General features: G+C 45.1%; 1 protein-coding gene across 4 annotated transcripts in view; it reads right to left on the reverse strand.

The window, feature by feature from the left end:
- LOC125723499 (neuron navigator 2-like) overlaps nucleotides 1–22,748 on the reverse strand; it is a 97,975-nt gene that overhangs the window by 68,511 nt on the left and 6,716 nt on the right. For all 4 annotated transcript variants that reach the window (XM_049000134.1, XM_049000133.1, XM_049000135.1 and 1 more), the window contains exons 2-3: nucleotides 9,877–9,994; nucleotides 6,909–6,961 (exon numbers count right to left, since the gene is read on the reverse strand). In XM_049000134.1, the coding sequence (XP_048856091.1) occupies nucleotides 6,909–6,961; nucleotides 9,877–9,994 (171 nt within the window). The remainder of the gene's footprint in view (nucleotides 1–6,908; nucleotides 6,962–9,876; nucleotides 9,995–22,748) is intronic.

Consider the following 22,748-nt stretch of genomic DNA (forward strand, 5'->3'; position numbering starts at 1 on the left):
GTTCACCAGATCTATGCCTGTTGTTTCTTCTGCCACCACTGACTACACCGGATAGGACTGGAGCCAAATGATATGATTAAAGATCTTCATCCTTATAATGGTTTTCTGAACTGGTAATAAGATCCATCGAAGACCAATACAGTAACAAAGTAACCGTGACAGAAAACAATGACCCTCTTCTCAAGGATAAGCCTCTAATTATCTCAGCCTTCTCTTTGTGGTCAGTAAGTGTCGTTGTTTCAATTCTGGTGTTATTTATCTCAAAATTTGAAGTCTAGATCTTCACCGAAGTCTGGAAAAGATCGGACAAATAATTTTTGAGTTATCATGTTCACAAGATCAAGGGTCTGAGGTTGCCCTTCTCCTTTCTACTACTATATGGTGCTGATTAAATTTTGGAGTAATTTGTCTCAAAATTTGATCAGGTCCAGATCTTCATCCTTAAAACAAATCTGCAAAGTTTGAAAAAAAATCTGTCAAATACTATGTTAGTTATCGTGATAATGAAACTACCTTTTTTTGCTATCACTATGCGGTGCTGCTTCAATCTTTGGATGATCTGTCTCAAAATTCGATCACTTCCAGTTTGTTACCCCTATAATGAGCTATCATCTTAACAAGCATAGTGTCTGTGGCGGTTGTGGATTGGTCATAAAAACACACGTATTCCCTGCCCATGCAATACAATGATGGTCTCCTTAAAAATGCAAAATTCATAAGTATGACATCACATGTAACACACATGTAAGTGTAACAAAACCAGAAGTCATGATGCATGAAAATGCCACGAAAGCTTTAAAGGCAATCTGTGAAACTTTCCTCCTGCGTGTCACAGGAGAACGTCACCCATTTCGTGGGACTTCAGGATATGTGCGATGTCTTGCTCATTCTAGCTGAGCTGACTGTTTGGTGGACCCCATTATCATTGTATATGCAGTTCATGCAAAAGCTGGAGCCGGAGTTACCATCACTACCACCCAATCCAAATTTCCGATTGCTTTCTGATTTGCTTTCAGAGCTGGAAGGTGCCATGCGACTGAAACAGAATTCAAAGCAGCCAATGTTAAGATATGTGTTTATACTGCCCTGTTACCAGGCAACGGTGTAATGCTAACCCGGGTGATTCAAAACATCTGAGTCAAACACAGGTCTGAAGATGCGGTGAAAGGTCGCACCGCATATCCAAATCATGGTTGATCATGGGACTCGTACTACTTCTGCTTATCTGATGGTGAGATAAACTACAACTTCAAAAACTATGACCTCATCCTGTAATAAAGATCACAATAAAGACCTGAACCATTAATCACTGAACCTGTTGTATATCTAATCTTTGGTTATTCAAATTCCGCTGTCTACCTTTCCTTGTAAAGCAGAGCTGAACTGCTGAATGGTGGGGAACAATCCAGTAGCAAGTTTTGGTGGACTAACACTTTCCTAGAATTTTCCACATGGTCACAGGAAAAGTCAGCCTCCAAACAGATCCACCTGAATCAAAACACTCACTAAGGGGGAAAACTAACAGTTTCAGTACAAGTAAGAAAGAAGAAAAGTCTTTCCCAGTGGCAGGCAGCTGGGCTGCCTATGACTGAGTCACATTCTCCATACAGACCGTTTCCTGTCAGTCTTTAACTGCTGGATCTACTAAAAACGGAAAAATTCCCCATAGAGAGGAGGCCATGGGAGGAGTGCCGGGTGTGGGGGGCCACACACAGCAGCTGCTGTAGGGACACATGTCCCCCCACGCCTGCCCTGCCCTGCCCTGCCAGGGATGGGCACTGCAGACGTCACCTCGCTGATGTCGAGCTTTGCATTCCTCGCCTCCTTCACATGACTGAAACAGCCATAAGGTGGGCAAAAATAACCCCAAATGCTTCAAAATAAAAATATGAATACCACAGCAGGCTGGAAGTATTGCATATTCACAGACACACATGCACACCCAGACCTGCCAACTAATAGCTACATCAGCCCTACAGTCAACATACACATCCTTATATAGAAAACACGTGCGGCTTCTGTTGGCATTGTAGACATGATGAAAGATACGCTCCCTTTTGATCACGTGACCATTTACTCCTCATCCATCCATCCATCCTCTAACTACTTATGTGGGTTGGGGTCAGAGTGGAGGCCCGTAGCCCATTCCTGGGAACCCAACAGACAAATCAGAGGTACATACCAGATAGGCGCATCCATTCTTTAATGTCTTTAAACAAAGCATCACAGCAAGAATCTAAAAAATAGTTTCAAATTGTGTCACCTATCTGTGTGGGTAAAGCAGATATTTCAGCAGATTCCAAGCTACTGAAAAATGGATCCTCATCATTTAATCTGCTGTACATGTGTACCAGTGATAAGAACGTTGCTGCCTAAATGATTACTTTTTAATTGCAAGCAAATATGACAACCACCTCGTCGACTATAATTTGTCATACTTATTTTATGTATTTGTAGTATGTCCACAAAGCTCTTTGAGGCTCATAGAAAGAACATGGCCATCGCCATGGCAACTCAGCCAATGCATCTGACTCTCCTTGAGAAAGATCACAGGCCCATTCAACTCACCTCATTTACGAACAAGATCCGTGCCCTAAGTCTTTAAATTGAATGTATAGATAAGTCAGAATATGTACATGTTTCTGCACACACTGTGATTTTCTATATTTGCATATTATTCACTTAAAATTTACTGAAAATACACTCAACATTCTTTGCTAACAAATAAATTTATAGTATATTCACCACTTGAGTACCTTTATTAGCAAGAAAATTACATATATTTCATTCATCAAACTAATCTCCTTTAGTAGTTATAACAACAGAGAAAATTTGAGGCATTCTTTCTACAAGGGACTTTAAATACTGCTCTGTTTCATGTGATGAAACAGTTAGCTAGTGCATTTAAAGTTAAAGAACAGTCTAGAATTTGAATATGCCATCACCATATATCCAGCTAATAGGACGTCAGGCACGTACTATTACATACTCTTTCCGTATTATAAAGGAAATTTGTTTTATTTGACTTGTATTTTCATTTACAGTTCACTCAACTTTCCAATGCTTAACAAGAATAGAAAAATCAGCAGCAGTATATGATAAACACCTGTGGTGTGCACAAACTTTTGACCAGTAGTGTAGTGCTGTATTTATTGTGCTGTATTGTACTACACCTCTAGCTGATGAACTGCTGAAGCCATGCAGTGTTTTCATAAGTATCACAAAGTATTATCTTATTACGAACCATTGTATTTAACTCACATTTCATGGCATTCCATTCGTAAATGCTAGTCGTCCATAAGTTGCATGTTCTTAACTGAAGGACTGCCTGTACTGGGTTTGCCATCTTTAAAGGGGAATCCCACTGAGCCTGGCAATTCCACAATCTTCTTGTTGCTGTGACAAACAACTACATCAAAATCTTTATTCTCATGATCGTAATAAATACAAACTAGAGTAATAATAACGTTTTGTTTTCTAGCATGTGAATAACAAACTCATAAGGAGCAGAACTGTCAGCTGAGAGGTTGGGGGGCTCTTATAAACACAAATATTAAAATAAATGCGGCATAGGAGACAGTTTAATATTAGGGGGACACAACTTAATCAATTTTATGCAAAGGTCTGTTCTTTGGAGGGGTGAATGAAGCCAAATTAAATATTAGGGAGTATATGCCCCCCCCCACCCCCAATCCCCCTAGTTTCAATGCTACTGCCTGCAAGACTTTCCATTTGATGCTATATTCCAGGAAATCCCTCGGACTGCATGTCACACAAAATACTGTCCTTGACAGCTGTTGAATCCTCACCTCTGACCATTTGCATCGACTCTAAACGAGGGACAGTTTGCTCACTGCATCAGCAGCTGCCCTCTTGACAAAGAAGCTGCCCGATTAACAAAAGCCTTCATGTTGCTATAGCACACTCTTACGGGATGAGTACTCAGACGCCATGACACCCCGTCGTGCTGGCAGCGATCCTCACGTCAGAGCCAGAGAACGGCGGTGAAGACGGCTGGTCATGGCGTGCCGTGAGGTTTCTCCCAGGAAGCCTCAGTGAGCTGGTTGCCCGCTCCCTGCTGATGGCAATGCAAATAGCTCTGCTCTCACCCCCACATCTGAATATCGCTGGCCTGGAACGGGCGCCACCCCACAGCATTTTACACCTTGGGTTAAGGGGCCATGTTGTTTACAATGGGAATCCCGAACAGTCACAGACACACAGATACACACATACATAATCTCACACCTACACTACCCATTAATCTGGTACCGCTATCTGCTCAGGGCAAGCGAAACAGTTATTAATAACTACAGAAATATCTTTTTATAAAGCAATCCCTCAGTCACAGTGCAAATTTAAAAATTAGAAAGAGCTAACTGAGAGTACTGAGTGGGACTTACCAGGTGGCCTTGAAGCAGCACTCTAAGCTTTAAACCGTGGGCGAGAGAGTGAAAAGCGGCAGATACACGAAATCATTGTATGGGCCCACAGCCACTGTTGTGAAAAGGCTGTCACACACGCTGCAGGAGCTGCCCCAAGGCTGCGCTGCACCTGTGACGGCATCGTGCTTCGCATGCTGCCAGTCCTGTCTCCTCCATCGCCAGCAGTTTGCCTTCCTGATGGGCTTGGCACTCAGAGCACACGCACACACACACACACAGTGCAGACAGCGGATCAAACATTAACCCGACTGCCTCCAAACCCGAGCCACTGAGATTACTCTCCTTACGTATCCAGCATATTCACAGACAGGACCCTTAACGTGCCTTGACATTAGCTTACCCTTACAATACTTGTTAATTTGCCAAACATTACTTTACAATGTTAGATCACAAACAACACTGGCATGTTGCTCTGGGCTGCTGGGAAATAATGAGGTATAATGAGGAAGCCTTTGACAGAGAACATCTGAAATATGTGACTGAAGCAGTTCATAAGAGATTTATAGGTTTACTGTTTCACAGCCAATGTAATCTCACGAAAACTGTAAATGTGATATGAAACACATAATGTAACACAACACTGCCAAAAACCTACAAAAACAGCGCATAGAGATCGGGCAGCACTGTCAGTACACAATCCAAAGCAGACTTCTCTCTGGTAGGCATGGCAGATGTTACACCATGGGGCATCATACTCCACACGTAAATCAGAGCCTCGGTCCCCACTATGCTTTCCAATGCATCCTTTTAATGGGCGGGTTTCCGCTTTGCAGGAAGCAAACCTTTTGAAGAACAAGGATCTGCCACCAGCTTCCTACAGGAAGATGAAAGCCTTGGATTGAAAGCAGTTTACCTCATGACTCCATTCTCGAGCAATAAAATCATAAACATCCAGCTAGTTTAAACCGGTGTAAAATTAAGGCAACCTGCTCACAAAGACTTATGTTTACGCCTTTGTAGTTCTATACAGGCAACAAATAAAAGTCCAGTGGGAGGAGGGGGGTTTCTAGAAAAACAACAGGCCCACCTGTATAGAGCAGTGCTGCATTTACAGTGGACGTCCTGTGTCAACATTCCCCCAGTTTAAACATGCAAATGCGACTGGGTCAATGTTTCATTTACAAAGTGTTGGTTATTGCCGGATAATGGGAGTGGGGGGTGAAGCAGGGGGAGTCTATTTAAAGAGGATCAGACAGAAGGTGCAGTTGTAAAAACAGCCACCAAAGTGCTTCAGCTGACGTCTGACGTCTGTTGAGGCTGCAGTAAAGACGTGCTGGGGAGGCGTGGGACCCCCACCAAATGAACAGCCACAGCACATGGAAACTCTTCATTCAAATCTCCGGAGTCAGCATTCACTCCATGCAAAGGGAGCTTGTCCTGAACACACATCATTCAGGGGCAGTTTACAGCTCTTCTCTACTGCTGTATCCCCCATCCGAACCCTTATATTTCACTGCTTAGTTCAGGCCATGACTCATTACTCTTGCAAATCAGTGCTCCTGGTGTGCGCTTTGCACCGAGTAACATTAGCAGGGGGGACAGAGCCCTCCATCTGCCCTTGGTTTCAGACCCATAAGACTATATACTTCATTTCCTGCAAAGACACGCAGCATTTGCATAATGGCAGCACCTGCACCTGGGACAGCGAAAGTGTTTCAGTAAAATAGCCATGAATGCCTGGTTACCCCGGGCGACAGCTTAGCCCCCAGTAGATGTGCTGCTTTATTTTGACAAACCAGAAGAGTGGCGTCTTTAAAACACAACCATTAGGGACCAAAAACAGCTTTTAAACAATACAAAGAGGGTAATATGGAGTTGCTCCCCCTGGATGGCTGGAGGGCGTAATCTGCTGATAAAAGGTCTCCGCTAATTGATTCTGAGCATTAACTGTGATCCAAGCCCCCACTTGAGTGAAGGGCTCAGAAACACTCGACAGAAGCCTCCATGCTGACTTTAGGAGCAGCGTTTAACACCCAGCTCAGAATGAAGCCCAAAGCCAGCTCTGCTTCTCTGACTGAGCACCTGGGACCTTGCCTGCTCACCATGACATCATACATTGCAGCACGTTGGTACCGTCGGCCCTGAGCTTCATCAAGTAAATAGATAAATAAACCTGCAAATTAATTAGTTAATACATCTTTATGTTCAAATTAAAGGCATGTTAAAGACCCAGTAAGGTCTTGTTATGTTCAGCATGAGAGATATTTTTCTATCTAAAGGCATGCTAGTGTAAATCTGGTAAAGCCTACTACTTTTACAAAGCAGTCACGAGATCAAATAACACCTCAGATTTCCTCACAGAATAAACACAGCAAAATGTTCTGTGGGCTCATAAACTTTTTACTATCTTGCTGCCCACACACAGTGAACTGGCAAGGTGTTCCCTCCCAGTAAAAGAGTAGAACTTTTCCTTTCAAATGAACACAGTTGAACAATTAAGGAAGGGGAGCAACGCACACTCACCATCTGAGAGCGACTCTTGGGGCATCCATTGATGTCCTCAATCTTCTCATTGGCTGGAGAAACACAGGGAGAGAGAGAGGCAGAGAAAGCTGCCTTTAGCAGACACGCTCATGGTTAATCCTCAGGAGCCTCAGGCCCGGGTGCTGCCCAGCAGGGCTGAAACCCAATCTCATCGAAACAAGCGAACTGGCCTGACCACTCTCTCAATGTGCTTCTAGGGGGCTATTCTCGTGCTCCCCTCCCCTCACCAGCACCGGCACAGAGGGCCAGCCCACAGCAGCTGAAACGCAGCCAGCTTTTCCGACCGACAACTGCACAGCCAGCAGCTCCTGCCCTGCCCGGTGCCCCAGCCACTGGCAGCCTCCCATTCCTACAATGCCACCTATGCTGTGGGGAAAAAAACAGCCTTATCCTGGTGACCACACACACACACACACACACACACGCCTGAGTCTTTGAGTGCGTGTGTGAGAGTGGCCATGTGTAGCCGGGGAGCTGCCATCACGGGGAAGAGGCTGCCATCGGCTGGACGGAAAGCTCAGCCATCCGCCATGTGTGCCGACTTAATATAGAAACAAGTGACTTTCAAGCAGGAGCATCACAACACCATCAAACTCAGAAAAAGCTGGTGAAGCAGGCATCTCTGATGCAGGGGCTGTTCTGCTGCTTTATGACAAGGGGGAGGGGAAGGAGGCACCTGACGGAGGTCTGTGCGGCAGCACTGGCCAGCGCAGCAGGGGGGGCACCCTCTTTTAGCTTCTGGATTTTCCCTGCATCTATTCATTACAGCTAAATAAGAGGCTGGAGTAGATAATTACAAGCTGCATTACTGTATCTCGCTTCCACCCAGTGAGCAAGAATCCGCCAGAAAACATTGAAGTTCACATAACGATCATACAAAGAAAATGAAAGTGCTGGGGAAGAGTACCCCACAACAGCGCCAAATCAGGCTATCCGTCTGAAGTAGTCACATTTCAGGTGAGAAAAGGCTGGGTGCAATATTTCATGACACCTTAAGATTCAGCAGTGAGTCGCCTGGGCTGGCAGAGGGTGGAGGGGGCTTCTCCTAGGAGGCCAGCAGAGGAGGCTGTTCCTGGGAGACCAGCAGAGGAGGCTGCTCCTGGGAGGCTAGCAGAGGAGGCTTCTACTGAGAGGCCAGCAGAAAAGGCTGTTCCTGAGAGGTCAGCAGAGGAGGCTGTTCCTGGGAGGCCAGCAGAGGAGGCTGCTCCTGGGAGACCAGCAGAGGAGGCTGCTCCTAGGAGGCTAGCAGAGGAGGCATCTACTGGGAGGCCAGCAGAAGAGGCTGTTCCTGAGAGGCCAGCAGAGGAGGCTATTCCTGGGAGACCAGGAGTGGAGGCTACTTCTAGGAGGCCAGCAGAGGAGGCTGTTCCTGGGAGACCAACAGAGGAGGCTGCTCCTAGGAGGCTAGCAGAGGAGGCTTCTACTGAGAGGCCAGCAGAAAAGGCTGTTCCTGAGAGGCCAACAGAGGAGGCTGTTCCTGGGAGACCAGCAGAGGAGGCTGCTCCTGGGAGGCCAGCAGAGGAGGCTGTTCCTGGGAGGCCAGCAGAGGAGGCTACTCCTGAGAGGCCAGCAGAGTAGGCTGTTCCTGCAGGCCAGCAGAGTAGGCTGATCCTGGGAGGCCAGCAGAGGAGGCTGCTCCTGGGAGACCAGCAGAGGAGGCTGCTCCTAGGAGGCTAGCAGAGGAGGCTGTTCCTGAGAGGCCAGCAGAGGAGGCTATTCCTGGGAGACCAGGAGTGGAGGCTACTTCTAGGAGGCCAGCAGAGGAGGCTGTTCCTGGGAGACCAACAGAGGAGGCTGCTCCTAGGAGGCTAGCAGAGGAGGCTTCTACTGAGAGGCCAGCAGAAAAGGCTGTTCCTGAGAGGCCAACAGAGGAGGCTATTCCTGGGAGACCAGGAGAAGAGGCTACTCCTAGGAGGCCAGCAGAGGAGGCTGTTCCTGGGAGACCAACAGAGGAGGCTGCTCCTCAGAGGCCAACAGAGGAGGCTGTTCCTGGGAGACCAGCAGAGGAGGCTGCTCCTGGGAGGCCAGCAGAGGAGGCTGTTCCTGGGAGGCCAGCAGAAGAGGCTGTTTCTGAGAGGCCAGCAGAGGATGCTGTTCCTGGGAGACCAGCAGAGGAGGCTGTTCCTGAGAGGCCAGCAGAGGAGGCTGTTCCTGGGAGGCCAGCAGAGGAGGCTACTCCTGAGAGGCCAGCAGAGTAGGCTGTTCCTGCAGGCCAGCAGAGTAGGCTGATCCTGGGAGGCCAGCAGAGTAGGCTGTTCCTGCAGGCCAGCAGAGTAGGCTGATCCTGGGAGGCCAGCTCTGCCTTATCTCTCTGAAAGTTTTGAGAAGGGGCCTAATGCCTGGGAGGAGGTTGTGTAAAGACAGGTGGCTGATCAGGCAGCACTGTCCATTGTCTGGGTTACACTGTTCAGCAGCCTGATGCGTGGATACAGCATGACCAAAAAAGTGGAATTGAACATACCTGCAGTAACAATATCAGCTAAGTCCTACACCTGCTATACATATGACCCTTTTGAATATGCTGTTTCCATTGGCACATTATTTAAGGTATCACATGAACACAGCGGTTATGCCTGAATAAAACACAGGGTTGTCATTGTTAATTTTTTTTCTAATTATAAAAGTTAACAATGACCTCACCTAATTAAATCATGTGATATGTAAAACAAAACAAAACAATTTTTCAAATCTGGGAGCCATTATTATTCATTGGTTGTTGTGAATTAATATTTCAATTTACTGGAGATCTGAACAATAGAAAGTAATGTTTCTGAATACATTTTTGAACATCAGCAGCCTAATTTTCTCAGGCTCTAATGCCCATTCCCACAAACCCACAGGAGACCTACAGTGAGAAGACAAAGCTCTTCCATGAAGGACCTGACAAATGTACAGCTCAAATAGCAAAATAAAGCCTGCTAACAAGCCTGGTGAGAGACTTTCTTACCCACAACCTGGATGATTTCGGCCAGCAGAACCCCATCGGTGACATCTTGCTGCAAGTCCTTGATCAGGCGCTTGTGACCGGATTTGGCCAAGTAATGATTGGCCCAGTCCGTGTAAATCTGTTAAAAACACAAATAAAAATCAACATTCCTTGCACAGCAGAGGGGAGAATCCATTCATGAATGTCACGGTAAAAATGTTGTGAAAACACAAAGCAGCAGAACATCTCTTTTAGTGAACCAACAACTACTTTAAATATTGCCAGTATGAAAGTGGTATCTCGCAGGCTTGCTTTTCCTAGGTCCAAACCCTTATATTCGTGCAGTATTCAAAGTCGGGCCATTGTACACAATTGGGGCATTGAAGCCTTGTGATTGCCTTATTCAGATGAGATTCCTCACATTTAAGCTTAAGACAGACAGGGCTTTCACTGGCTGAGAGGACTTGAATGTAGTGTCTGAATAATCTCAATGGACAGGCTGATAATTGGGCGCTTAGAATGGGTTAGCGTTCATTTTCGCATCTCATTATCTTGAGGCCTGTCGGCAAACAGCAGACCATTAAGGACAAATAACTTATGAGATTATTGAGATAAATACAGAGCGGCCTGGCTATACCCTGTTCTTTCCCAAATCACTTTGATTAAGGACAGGAATTGCAAGTGAGTACTTCTGCACACAGTAAAAAATAAATCATATAACTAGCAAAGCCCAGAGCCAATTTGGAGTTTTAAGATCTGAAAGAATTAGGACAACAGCTACAGGAAAAAATGGAACAATTACCTTTCCTTCACAATTGTAAAGTTCTTGTTAAAAATCCAGTTTGAAAACAAACATTAAAGTCATTAATTCACTGAACTGAATTCCCCTCTTCAAACAGGTCATCCTGCTCAGGGTCACAGGGGGTCTGGAGCCTATCCCAGGCAGCACAGGGCACAGGGCCCAAGGCTGGGCTACAGCCCAGACAGAAGGACAGCACATCGCAGGGAACACAGACACAACCATACACTGCGGCCGATGCAGAGATGCCTATTAGCATTGAATTAACTGCAGGTTTTAGGATATGACACAAAGAAATCACACAAAAAATAGAGATTAGATTCAAACCTAAATTCCAAAGGTATGAGGATGGATGTCTGGGGGGGGGGGGCTGCTGTGCGTGCCTGCCCCTTTTGCCCAAAAGAATGAAAAGTGCCCCCCTTTTGAGGTCCTCAGTGCCCATTTTCGATCTCTCCCATCAAGCATCTGGAAGGTGCTAAGTGTGAGTTACCCACTAAGCCACCGTGTGCCGCCCCCATGCTCACCTCAAAGATTTAAATAGAAATGGGGGCTGTCAGAATGACAGACCTGCATTCCACAGACAGACCCACCACCTGCTCCACCCAACTAATCCATACTTACCCCCCACACGCCAACCTGTACAATTTATACAAGTACTGGAAATCTGAGAGCAACAGATGCGTTTTTACTGGGGCTGCGAATTGATTTTGAAAAATTACCTAATTAATCTCAGTTTTCAGTGATTAATTATGATTAATGGCACCTAACATTAAACCTTACAATCGTAAATATTTACACATTGAACCCCTAAATGAATGCAGCATCACCGAGGGAGAATAAACAGCCATGAGTGAACCGACTATTTGCATTTTGAGTCCTGCAACAAAGAATGTCCACCAGACAAAACATTAGGCATGTTCATATAGATCATCATGTTTCAGTAGATCATCATGAAACATTTCACAATATCAATGCATAAACCACACTAAACCCATTATTTTATCAGGCTTTAATGTCCCAGGCTTTCTATATATTAGTTCTGGGGCAGAATGACAGGCCCCTAAGAAATGTGGAATATGACTGGATTTGGGTTGGGAGCCCGACAATAATGCTTTCATGGGGTCCAAAATCTCCAGTGGCCCCCCAGCATTATCCAACTAGTACTGAAAACAAGTACAAGGGACAAAGGATTTGTTCAATTTTATGCTATGCTGGGAATTCTATTTATTAACAAGGTTTGCCAGTATATAATCATAAAACTTTCTAATGTAACTTTTAAATAAACATTAGTTGTTATTGTTAGACAGTAACTACAGCAAACACATCGTAAAAGTGAATGAAAGTCTGGCAGCCAGAATGTTCACAAAGCCCAGAGCCCCAATTCTCAGTGGGAAGTCCTGGCCAGAGATGCGGTCCATGTAAACACTGGAGGTAGAACTCCAGCCTTTGCACTCTTTCAAAGTGAGAGCCTCCCATCACGCCGAGGAGAGAAGCTCACTAAAGGAGGCATTACTGGCTAAGAGTGAAGCGGGCAGAGAAAGTTCCAGAAGGGCATTAGAGGCTCATACCATGCAATGTCAAATACAGCAGGCCACGTCAGTGGTGTGAACATATAACAGCTACTCTGTGTCCAGGGTGCATGAGTAGTGCTGAAAGAGTGAGAATGAGAGTTTATGAAGAATGATACAGAAAGGGATAGAGATTCCAGGAGAACTCATAGGAACCAATGACCCGAATTTCACAGATCTGACAATACACTCGCACTTGATGAGCTAAGAACCCCTCATGTAGCTGGTGCCAAACAGTAGATGCACGGCACAGCATAAATAAGAAAATATATTTTAGGATATATATATTTTTAAAAAAACCTTCTGAATGGCCGTAATGGGGCCCGGTCCTTACCGAACTGTAACAGTCGCCAAACAGCCAGCTATCGCCTATGGTGGGAACCCCAGTGGCCCAGTGTACAGCCATCCAGGTCCCCTGGTGGGGATACAATGTGTGACCTCACTTCCTGTGCTGAGCCACAAGAGCAGCAGATAATTGATGGTGGGTAGAGAGGTCCATACTTCTGCCTGCTCGTCTCCCTTTAGGAGCGAAGATAACGCCTCCCTCTTGCTAACAATGCCTATGCTCACCCCCTTTAGCCCTGCCCCTCCATCTCTGTCCCCCTCCCCATTCTCACTCCCTTGCTCACCTCCCCTTTTTAAGGTGCAGCAAAATGACATCAGCTATGCGGGTGGCTGCTAATATTTATACCCGCAGGAGTGTGTCATGTAGTTTCAATTCAAGTGCGGCTGCGAATAATGCAATAAAATTACAGACAACATATTGGAGAAACTGCCAGTGCTTTTCCAGTGTCTAGTCCATAACATCCAGCAGGGTGGAAAAACAAAGGATCGCAAAAGCTGAGAGAGTGGAGGCACTCTGGGGAGCAAAGAGCGTCTGGCTCCCCTGCTTCTGCTTGCAGCTTGGGGCAATCGAGGGCCACCAGTCCCCTTAACAGCAACATCAAGTGCTGAATTCATTTCCCCAGAAGCCCTGAATCTAACTTAATAATCCTGTGGATGCCCAGCAAGCCCCCAGATGCTGTTCCTGTTTCGCTTGATGATGTGATGTTTCTGTAAATCAAATTTGGAGGCAGCTCTCTCTCACTCAGCCCCCTCAGCCCCTCCACCTCAATAATACTCCCCCATCACCCTCACTCCCCCTCCCCAGTCCCTGTCTTACATACACACATAAAAGTAAGGCTCAATATGGGAATCATTTATGTACAGTAAGCCTACATGTTGCTCCTGGCAATTTTGTCTGATAGTTTATGACTCTGTCACATATGTAAAGGACACCAACGCTTTGTCAGCTGCTTCACTGTGGCAGGATGGACACATAGATTACACTCAGTCCTGTGAGAGCAGCACTCTTCTCCAATAAAGCCCCTGAACATCCACCCATTGTAAATTACTGCCACCAACCTTGAAAAGTATCTCAGTGCAGGTGCCATTCAAGTATGGAAGTCATTCAAACGTATGATCCTCAGAAGCCGGCTGATTGCCGTTTTGGTTACTGAGAGGCAAAGACTGGTGCATCCAGGGGACCGTCACGTTCTGAAAAACTTTAAAGAATACTAAAACGGCATGCTATGCTTCTTCACCATAACTGAATGTGCTGTGTGGATTTGCACTCACAGAACTGTGCTACAATTTGCTCCCATTTTCCCACTGTGCCCCAAAAATTTTCCATGTGGATTCATTAAGCACGTACCTGATGTCTCTTGTATTCTCCTAACCTGTGACTAATATCCGTTCACGGCAACTAAACAGATTAGAATGCGAGTCAAATTTGACCCAGAGATTAATTTGACCTTCTGAAATTAAATCAACAGGACAGAATCTTGTCACATCTGTTAATGATCACTGAAGAACACTGTGCCACTCAGTGCAGATGGTGGCAGTGGAAGCTAAGTGATGGATGACCCTCTCTATAGACAACATGTAGATGCTAGCAGTGATGGATGAGCTGAGGTCAAGTTCTGACCAATAGAAACTGCCCTACTTGTGGTAGAACTACATCTGGTTTAGCTCTGTCATACTCAGAGGGGAAGGCCTTATCACCAACTTAGTTACACTCAGGTCAATATAAAATCTACAGATACATAATAGGTCCCAAAAAAGCCTGATATGTTGACATGACATTAAAAGAACAATTCAATTTCACTGTTTATATGTATTTGCAATTCTGTGAAACAGACAAACACAATGCAAAGTACAGACAGCGCAAAGAGACTTACCCTGTCCTTCACAATGGCTCAAGAAATGTAAATCAAAGGCTCGGAGAGGGTTTAACCATGGGTGATATGATACCATTTTGGAATTATCTCAATGTGATATTCTGTCACAGATCCTTTGACTAGCAGCCAAAAACACAGAAAAATCCAGAAAAAAAGGAACTGTGATAGATGTAGGTTTACATTTTGGAGGAAATATTCCTATGCTAATTTCAGAATACTTCCTATACGCAGAATTAGACTTGAATATCAGCAAGATGACAGGGTGAGATCTTCTTCTTAGTGCATGAACTGACAGCTTGATGAGACTGGCCAGGATTTCAGTTCACTTGCAAACAGAATTATTTAACACCATAAGTAATATGATACAGTAATGCTATCTTACATAAATAACTAGATTTTTTTTTTTTAATTCAGTGGTTAGTTGTCATTGATGACAGACCACAGACCACAGCACACAGTGCACAACAACGAAATGTGTCCTCTGCATCTAACCCATATATGACAATGTGACATAGCAGGGGGCAGCTAATTCAGCACCTGGGGAGCAGTGCTTGGGGGGGCGGTACCTTGCTCAGGGTACCTCAGTGGTTCCTTGCTGGTCAGGGATTCAAACCAGCAAACTTTTTATTACAAGTGTGCTTCCATAACCATTAAGCCACCACTGCCCAAGTAGCACATTAAATAAAGCATTACTAAACATATGAGGTCTCAATGAGGCCGTCCCCAGCAGCATCCTGCACTCAAATCATTCTATTATTAGATACTACATGTCACAGTTCAGGGCCACGACAAAATTTAGAAAGTGACCACATTATATCAATAATCATCAAATAAGAAAACAGAGGAAAATAAGAAAACCCACAGAAGTACCACTTCACTGAAACAGACCACAGACATACAGAGAATCCCACAAAGGCTGATGTCTCACTTACGCCTGAGATGGAAAAAACATCAGTGTTACAAGTTCAGGGATTTCTAGAGGGCTGGACTTTGCATGAGTTTAAAAATCTATTTTGAATTTATTTTATTATTTTTGTTAACATGTAACACCTTATTTGCCCTTTGTGTGTATGCACTGTGCAAAGAGGGACAATTAGATCTCTGTCTGGCTAATGGTCTGTATCAGCCTGTTTATCCAGACCAGGAAATGCCTCTTGCAGGTTAAAAATAAATGCATTAAATGAGAAACCCTCCCGAAACCCCTGGAACACAGAGACCTTTTAAGAAACTGAGCTATTAATGCAAATTTTGGGTTTATCTATTTAAAGCTATTATTAGAATAAAAAATGCCCAATTTCTCCAAACAGGTGTGGAAGCCCTGAAAGCACTGGAAGGTGGTGTGGCTCAGACCTGCCAGACAGAGCAGCAGAGGCCTCTGGGAAGGATAAACAGCCAAAGGTCATCTCTCTTGGAACAGGGCAGGGCAGCACGGGGCAGGGCAGGGCAGCACGGGGCAGGGCAGGGCAGGGCAGGGGGAATGTGCCAAGGACAACATGCTGTTTTTACTGCAGGGTTTTCCCACGAGCTGGTCCACTGGGTCATTGGGCAAACAACTGAGAGCCAGTGATCCCCAAGGCATCACAGTGAATATTTATAGAATCGTGTCAGTCGGCTGGCATGCGGCAGGAAGAGAGTATGCAGGCGGGAGGCTTGGGCGTCCCTGACACGCTGCTAGACAGAAACAAAAAAAAAAAAACACCAACACCTGCAGAGACCATCCCCTGCCCCCTCCCCCAAAAGACAGGCACCATCTGCTCCATGTAGCCATACAATAAGGACATGCCAGCGATAAACTTATAAGAATGTGATACTCTGACAGCTTTGGTTTGGCTAATGAGAGCAAGGCTCAACCAGGCTGTTGTGCAGGAGATTAAAGACCATTACTGGTCCTGATTACTACTAATCCCGACAGCTGTCAGCTTGGCTCCTCCAACAGACCCAGAATTACTCTGCTACGGCTGGCTAAATTCCCAGCTCCCTCAAGCCTCGTCAGCTACAGCATGTCCAGGAGGACCAGAGTAAGAGAGATGGTCGACCCACATTCAGCAGTTATCACGTCTAGAGATGGGAAAGGAGTTCAACCAAGGCACCACACAAACAAAATAAACAGATAAATAAAATGGGTAGGGGTCTCGGTCTATTTGCTTATTCTTAACTTTCAAAATTTCTCTGTTCTGCAATGTCAAAAGCATTTTTTTTTCAAAAGACTCTCCATTCATTTCTATGGGGAAAACTTCACGACCTTAACCCCCACCCAGCCCTAACCTTAACCATAAGTAACCAAACAAAAGAGACTTCTGGCACTTAAAATTTTTTGATTGCATTCACAGATCTTTGCGAGGACATGAAAATGGTCCATACAACCTCAAAATAACAGGCTTTTATCACATAATCCACACACACACACACACATATATACATTCTACACTCACATCAGTGTACACCAGCTGTTGTATGAAGCTCAGTGTCCCAGTCAGAGGCAGTCCTCTGTCTGCGACTAACAGGACCTTCTTAATGACAGAATACGAGACGTCAACTGAAAGTTGCTGACCAGAGGTCAAAGACTGAGGGTCAAACTCAGCCTTGGAGGTCTCCTTTCCACCCAGTGCAGTTTTCACATCACCCCCGAGTCTCTGTCAATGCGAGAAAACCAACGGAATCATGCTGTATGGCTCTTAAGAGAGAAGAAATCCACAGATAATATTACCGCAAGACACCATTCCAAAGGCAAAATAAAAAATTATGTTGAATACTGATGGCAGCCATTTCATTTCTAAGGTTGTACTGCGTGTCCTGTGGACACAAACATACTTGTTGGTCAAATCCAGAGGCCTACACATGGTTTCTGCAACATTCTCTGCTTACACCGTAGGCTGCCAAGTGACATGCACCCCTGACCAATTCTAGCAGCACATCCTTTTCGCAAAACACTGATGTGACAGTTGAGCAGCCTGACTCTTCATACACAGTGATGTGCAGATAAGCTCACAGCCATCTGAAATCTCAAACTACGTGAACCATAACAAATTAGAAACATGGAATTTAAAAACAACTCATTTTCTTCCATGTGGTCACACAAATTTGTTCAAATACCTGGATTAAATGTATACTCAGGCTGGAAATGTATCATGTTAATGCTTAGTATTAATTTTTAAATCATAAGGTTTTATTATTTCTTTGATCGAATTAATTGATGCATCTAGTATGAGCAAATCTATAATATAATACTACTTCCTGGATGTAAACAATGCAAGAGTTTAGATTATGATATTACACAGAATCCCAGAATATGAAGCTAAACTCAAAAACACTCGCCTGGTATCTCACGGGGAAGCTGATGTTACTCAAACTACCCCAGAGGCAAAACTGACAGCTTAAACAATAACATTTTCAAGCTAATTTTAAATATCACAGAAAATTCACATTACAGTTTGCGAGAATGACCCATATGCTCTCCTTTGTAAATTAAAATTAATTTGGGGATTCACTGCGGTTATTTATTATCGTACGTTGGAATGATAGGTGCAATTAATTGCGATTAATCACAGAAAACTGTACAATTAATTAGGTAATATTTTTTTATTACATCACAGCCCTGATATATAGACAAACGATGTGCCATTATGCTGCCAGCCTATCAGGGGAGAGATGCATGACAAAACAGACATGTAAAGAGGCCTCTCATTGTTTGCACACAGAGACACAAAATCCACAGTAAGCCTATTACAGCATGGCACACAGGGCACACTGGAGTCAGATAAGCATGGGCCACGCTGCTCAATACCATTAAACAGTAAATAGCCTAGTAAGCGAAGCCAGTACTGGCAGTCAGACGTGTGGCCTCTCTCTCTCTCTCTCTCTCTCTCTCTCTCTCTCTCACATCATCCCTGCCCATTTGCAGCTCTTCAACAAGATGAGAAGCAGTTTGGCCTCTTTCCTTCTCTTTCTCTCCCTCTCGCTCTCTGTACCTCTGTCCCTCCCTCTCTCTCCTTCTCTCTCCCCACGTCATCCCTGCCCATTTGCAGCTTTTCAGCCAGATCTCCCGCAGTAGTTACCAGCTTCATAGTGACACTCTTCTGCTCCCATCTCCACAGCTTGACGCTCATGTTGCTCAGTGCCCTGCCCAGGCCATCGGCAGCTGGTACATCTCCCCGTCTGTGCAGAGGGCCGCTGCTGCTGCTACCGCTGCTGAGCTGGGTCTGCAAAGTCTAACCTCCACGCTGGGGAGCAGCGCCAAATCAAACAGGCCATGAGAGGGAGGGAAGCCCAAGCAGGGTGAAATTGAAGGCGAGGAGGCCCTCCCATCCCCTCCTCCCCTCCCTGCCAAAACCTCATCTAACCAATCAAACGTAGGATCTCCATTCCAATGGGCCACTCACACTGAGCACAGAGACAGCAGGGCACTTCTTGTAACCTCTTGCCCTGTAAAGAGCTTCTTCATGTCCCTGGATGAGTGAGAATGAAAAGGGCGAAAAGGCGGAGCAGCAGTTAGCCTGCCGGCCCACTCTGGGAGCCCTGCTGTTACCTTCCTGGCCGGCTGTTTCCCTGACCCCCCCGACCCTCCCAGGTCTCACCGCATCACCACAAGCGGAGCTTTTGGGAGAGCGATACGATGTGGCCCGCGGCAAACACGGTGCCGGGGGAGGGGGGGGCACAGGAAGTGCGCACAGATGGGCTCGTTTGCGTGCGCTCAAAACCCCCAAACCTCAAATTACAAGCTGAGGCTGAAGATGGGCCGGGCTGGAGCCTGCCATCAGCGCCATGTTCCCATAGTACGCCGGGCTGGGAACCTCAGATCTGCAGGCTTAAAATGGCTTTTAATATGGATATGAGGCACACAGGAGGTACCTGCGGTGAGGGGGGCGGGGCAGCCTTTCGGCCAGAGCTGGACAGCTCCCCTATCTTTTTATAATTCGGGGCCTATAAGGGATCACGTGCGAAGCTCCTTTCAGGAAAGCAGAAAGCATGGAGTGAGGCCCCACCCCCAAGGGCCATTGTTTCAGAAAAGCCGTTGAGGAGCCTTTCACGGGGGCCCCCAGGCTATTGTATGGTGTAGGGATGACACATGAGCTGGCTGTGGGGGGAGGAGATAGCGTAGCTGGCAGGGGGACCCCCTCCATAACACAGGCACCCTTGATCAGTAATGATACTCCATAGTAAACACCAAAGCATGGTGGCATTGCAGGCAGCCTGCAGAGCAGCCTTTCCCACCAGACCAACCTCTGAATCAGCATCACGTCAGCTACAGCAGCTCCTGCTCATTCACACTCTTATTTCCTGCACTGACGGGAGCCAAACGCCCCCCCCCTCCCAGCTGTCACCAAAGAGCTCATTTTCACTCTCGTAACCGCGGGCAGGAACTCAACCACATGCTGTCCTTGCAGAGGAAATTGGTGACATGGACAAGCAGTGCACAGCACAATGACCGCTGAAGCGCATGAGGACCTGCCATCGTGTGCCTCCAATCCATCCCAGTGAGTGTTAGATGTCTTTTTGCTCCAGGTTGGGAGATAAGGCTCCTCTGCACTGAACAACAAGCCAAGCAGTTTCACAGAGGTTTTACCTGCAGGACCATTCAAACGGACGACTTTCAGTCAAATGCCTCAGGATTCCTGCAATTTGCGTAGAACTTATAATTTCATTCAAGATTAACCTGATTTCTGTACAAATAGAGAAATGACAAATGAAGAGAATCAACTGCATTTCTGAGTAAGTAAATACTGAGATGCAGAGTCTGTTTGAGTAGTTTGTCTGGATAGATACAATCAACCTTACAAACCGAGCTAACTCAGATGACAGGGCAGACAGGCCTTCCAGGGGGGTCTAAAATATCTGACTGCAAGTCTATCCGTTTAACCACTGTTGTCTAAGCAAAAACTATGTATGAAGCTCTCATAAGCTGTCTCTCATTTCAGGCGCTGCAGCCTTCTAAGGGCTGATTTATACTTGATGCTTGCCATGCGTACAGTCACACATGCTGTCGCTATACAAGTGATGTTGCCACACAGTTTATGTCAATGTGGAGATTTAAAAGCCATATCCACCAGGAGGCAGTGCAAGAAATCATCCTGTTTGGCTCCATTGTTTCGAGTCTTATTTGTTTGTCTGTACCTCCACGAGCTACAAAGATAAAGCTTAACCATATTTGCAGGAAAATGAAGAAAGCATAATATATAATAAGCCATAAATTGTGTGGCCGCATCCCATAACATCACACCCGAATTAACCATGTTCCAGTACAACTAGCCAGGATAACCATTAGCAATACCACTTCTAGCTAGGTTCCTTGTTAACCATTGTAAGCAATGGCATAACATGTAACACGGTATTTTGTGCATTCAAGCACCACAACAACATGTCCACAGATAGAGGTTGGACAGTGCTGTGTGTACAACTGATTTAATGACAAAAAAATCGACAGAAGTGCAGTATGATCAGTTAATTGCTACAACTTTTTACTTTTAATGCATGCAATAGTCATCTTGAATTCTGTGGTCGGATTGCAGAGGTTCCTCCGAAGTTTGACACTAAATGGAACGCACCCTCTCAACAGACATAAAGCAATGCTGACAAATGCAATCTGATTATTCCACATGCGCACACAGTGATGACTACGCTGAAATGAAATAAAATGCAGCCCTAATGGAAATAAAACAAAACCGACTAACAACCCAAGAAGCAAAATTGAGTTTGAACAAAGATGCTATATATAATTTATAGTGTAAGTATAATTTGAATCTGTCTTCAAACTAATCTTAAAAATCAGAAAAAACCTAATATATTATAGTATTGATTTTGTAAGAATGACCTATATACACTAACCTTTGTGTTAACGGTACAATAATTTGAGGATTCAATGTGTAAATGCACTGCTATGGAAAAAAGCACTGGGACATCTGGCCATTACACCTACACAAACGTTTATGACGTCCTATTCTAAATCCATAGGCATCAATATGGAGTTGGTCCCCCCTTTGCAGCTATAACAGCTGCCACTCTTCTGGGAAGGCTTTCCACAAGATTGTGGAGTGCGTCTCTGGGAATTTTTGCTCATTCATCCAGAAGGGCATTAGTGAGGTCAGGCACTGATGTGGTATGTGAAGGCCTGGCTCACAATCTCTGTTCTAGTTCATCCCAAAGTTGTATGATGGGGTTGAGGTCAGGGCTGTGTGTGGTACAATCAAGTTCTTCCACACCAAATTCACCCAACCATGTCTTTTATAGACCTTGCTTTTTGCACTGGGGCACAGACATATTACAACAGGAAAGGACCTTCCCGAGATTATTCCCACAAAGCTGAAAGCATACACTTGTCAAAAATGTCTTGACATGTTGAAGTATTAAGAGTTCCCTTCACTGGAATTAAGGGGCCAAGCCCAACCCCTAAAAAACAACCCCACACCATTATCCCTCCTCCACTAAACTTTATAGTTGGTACAATGTAGTCAGGCAGTTGATGCTCTTCTGGCATCTGCCAAACCCAGGCTCGTCCATCAGACTGCCAGAGAGAGAAACATGATTCATCACTCCACAAAACACGTTTCCACTGTTTAAAAGTCCAGTGGCGGCACTTAACATTGTGCTTGGTAAAGTAAGACTTGCATGCAGGTGCTTGGCCATGGAAACCCATTCCATGGAGCTCCCAGTGCACACTATGCACCTCAGGACTCTATCCCCGGTGTTACTTCACATGGTCTGCCATTTTGCTGGTGAGCTTTTGTTGTTCCTAAACACTTTCGCTTTGCAATAACGCCACTTACAGTGGACTGTGGAATATCTATAAGAGAAGAAATTTAACAAACTGACTTTTGCAAAGGTGGCATCCTATGACAGTACCATGCATGAATTCACTGAACTCTTCAGAACAACCCATTCTTTCACAAATGTTGCAATGGGTCTGACTGAAACACCTGAATTCAATGATTAAGAGGTGTGTGACAATACTTTTGTCCATATAGTGTATTTATGATTGTATGTTTTAATGTTAGGTGCGATTAATGATGACCAATCACTGAAAACTGTGTGATTAAGTAGCTCTTTTGTATCAGTTCACAGCCATAATATTCACTAATAAGCTTTCATCTATTCTCCAATTAAACGAAGTGTACATGAATCTTCCATAGACTTCCAGTGAAGAACGACATTACATTAGTGGGTGTCTATGGGCTGTATTTGTCCTGGTGTGAGAAAGGGAAAATAACTATATAGTTGTTGAAAGCAACTCCTGTGAAACAATCGGTTCTGTGGTTCAATTAGTAAGATAGATAACACCTTTTATTGGAAAATAAAATGTATTAATACTGATAC

This window comes from Brienomyrus brachyistius, unplaced genomic scaffold (assembly GCF_023856365.1).
Source record: "Brienomyrus brachyistius isolate T26 unplaced genomic scaffold, BBRACH_0.4 scaffold49, whole genome shotgun sequence".
In the NCBI taxonomy this organism is placed as follows: Eukaryota; Metazoa; Chordata; class Actinopteri; order Osteoglossiformes; family Mormyridae; genus Brienomyrus; species Brienomyrus brachyistius.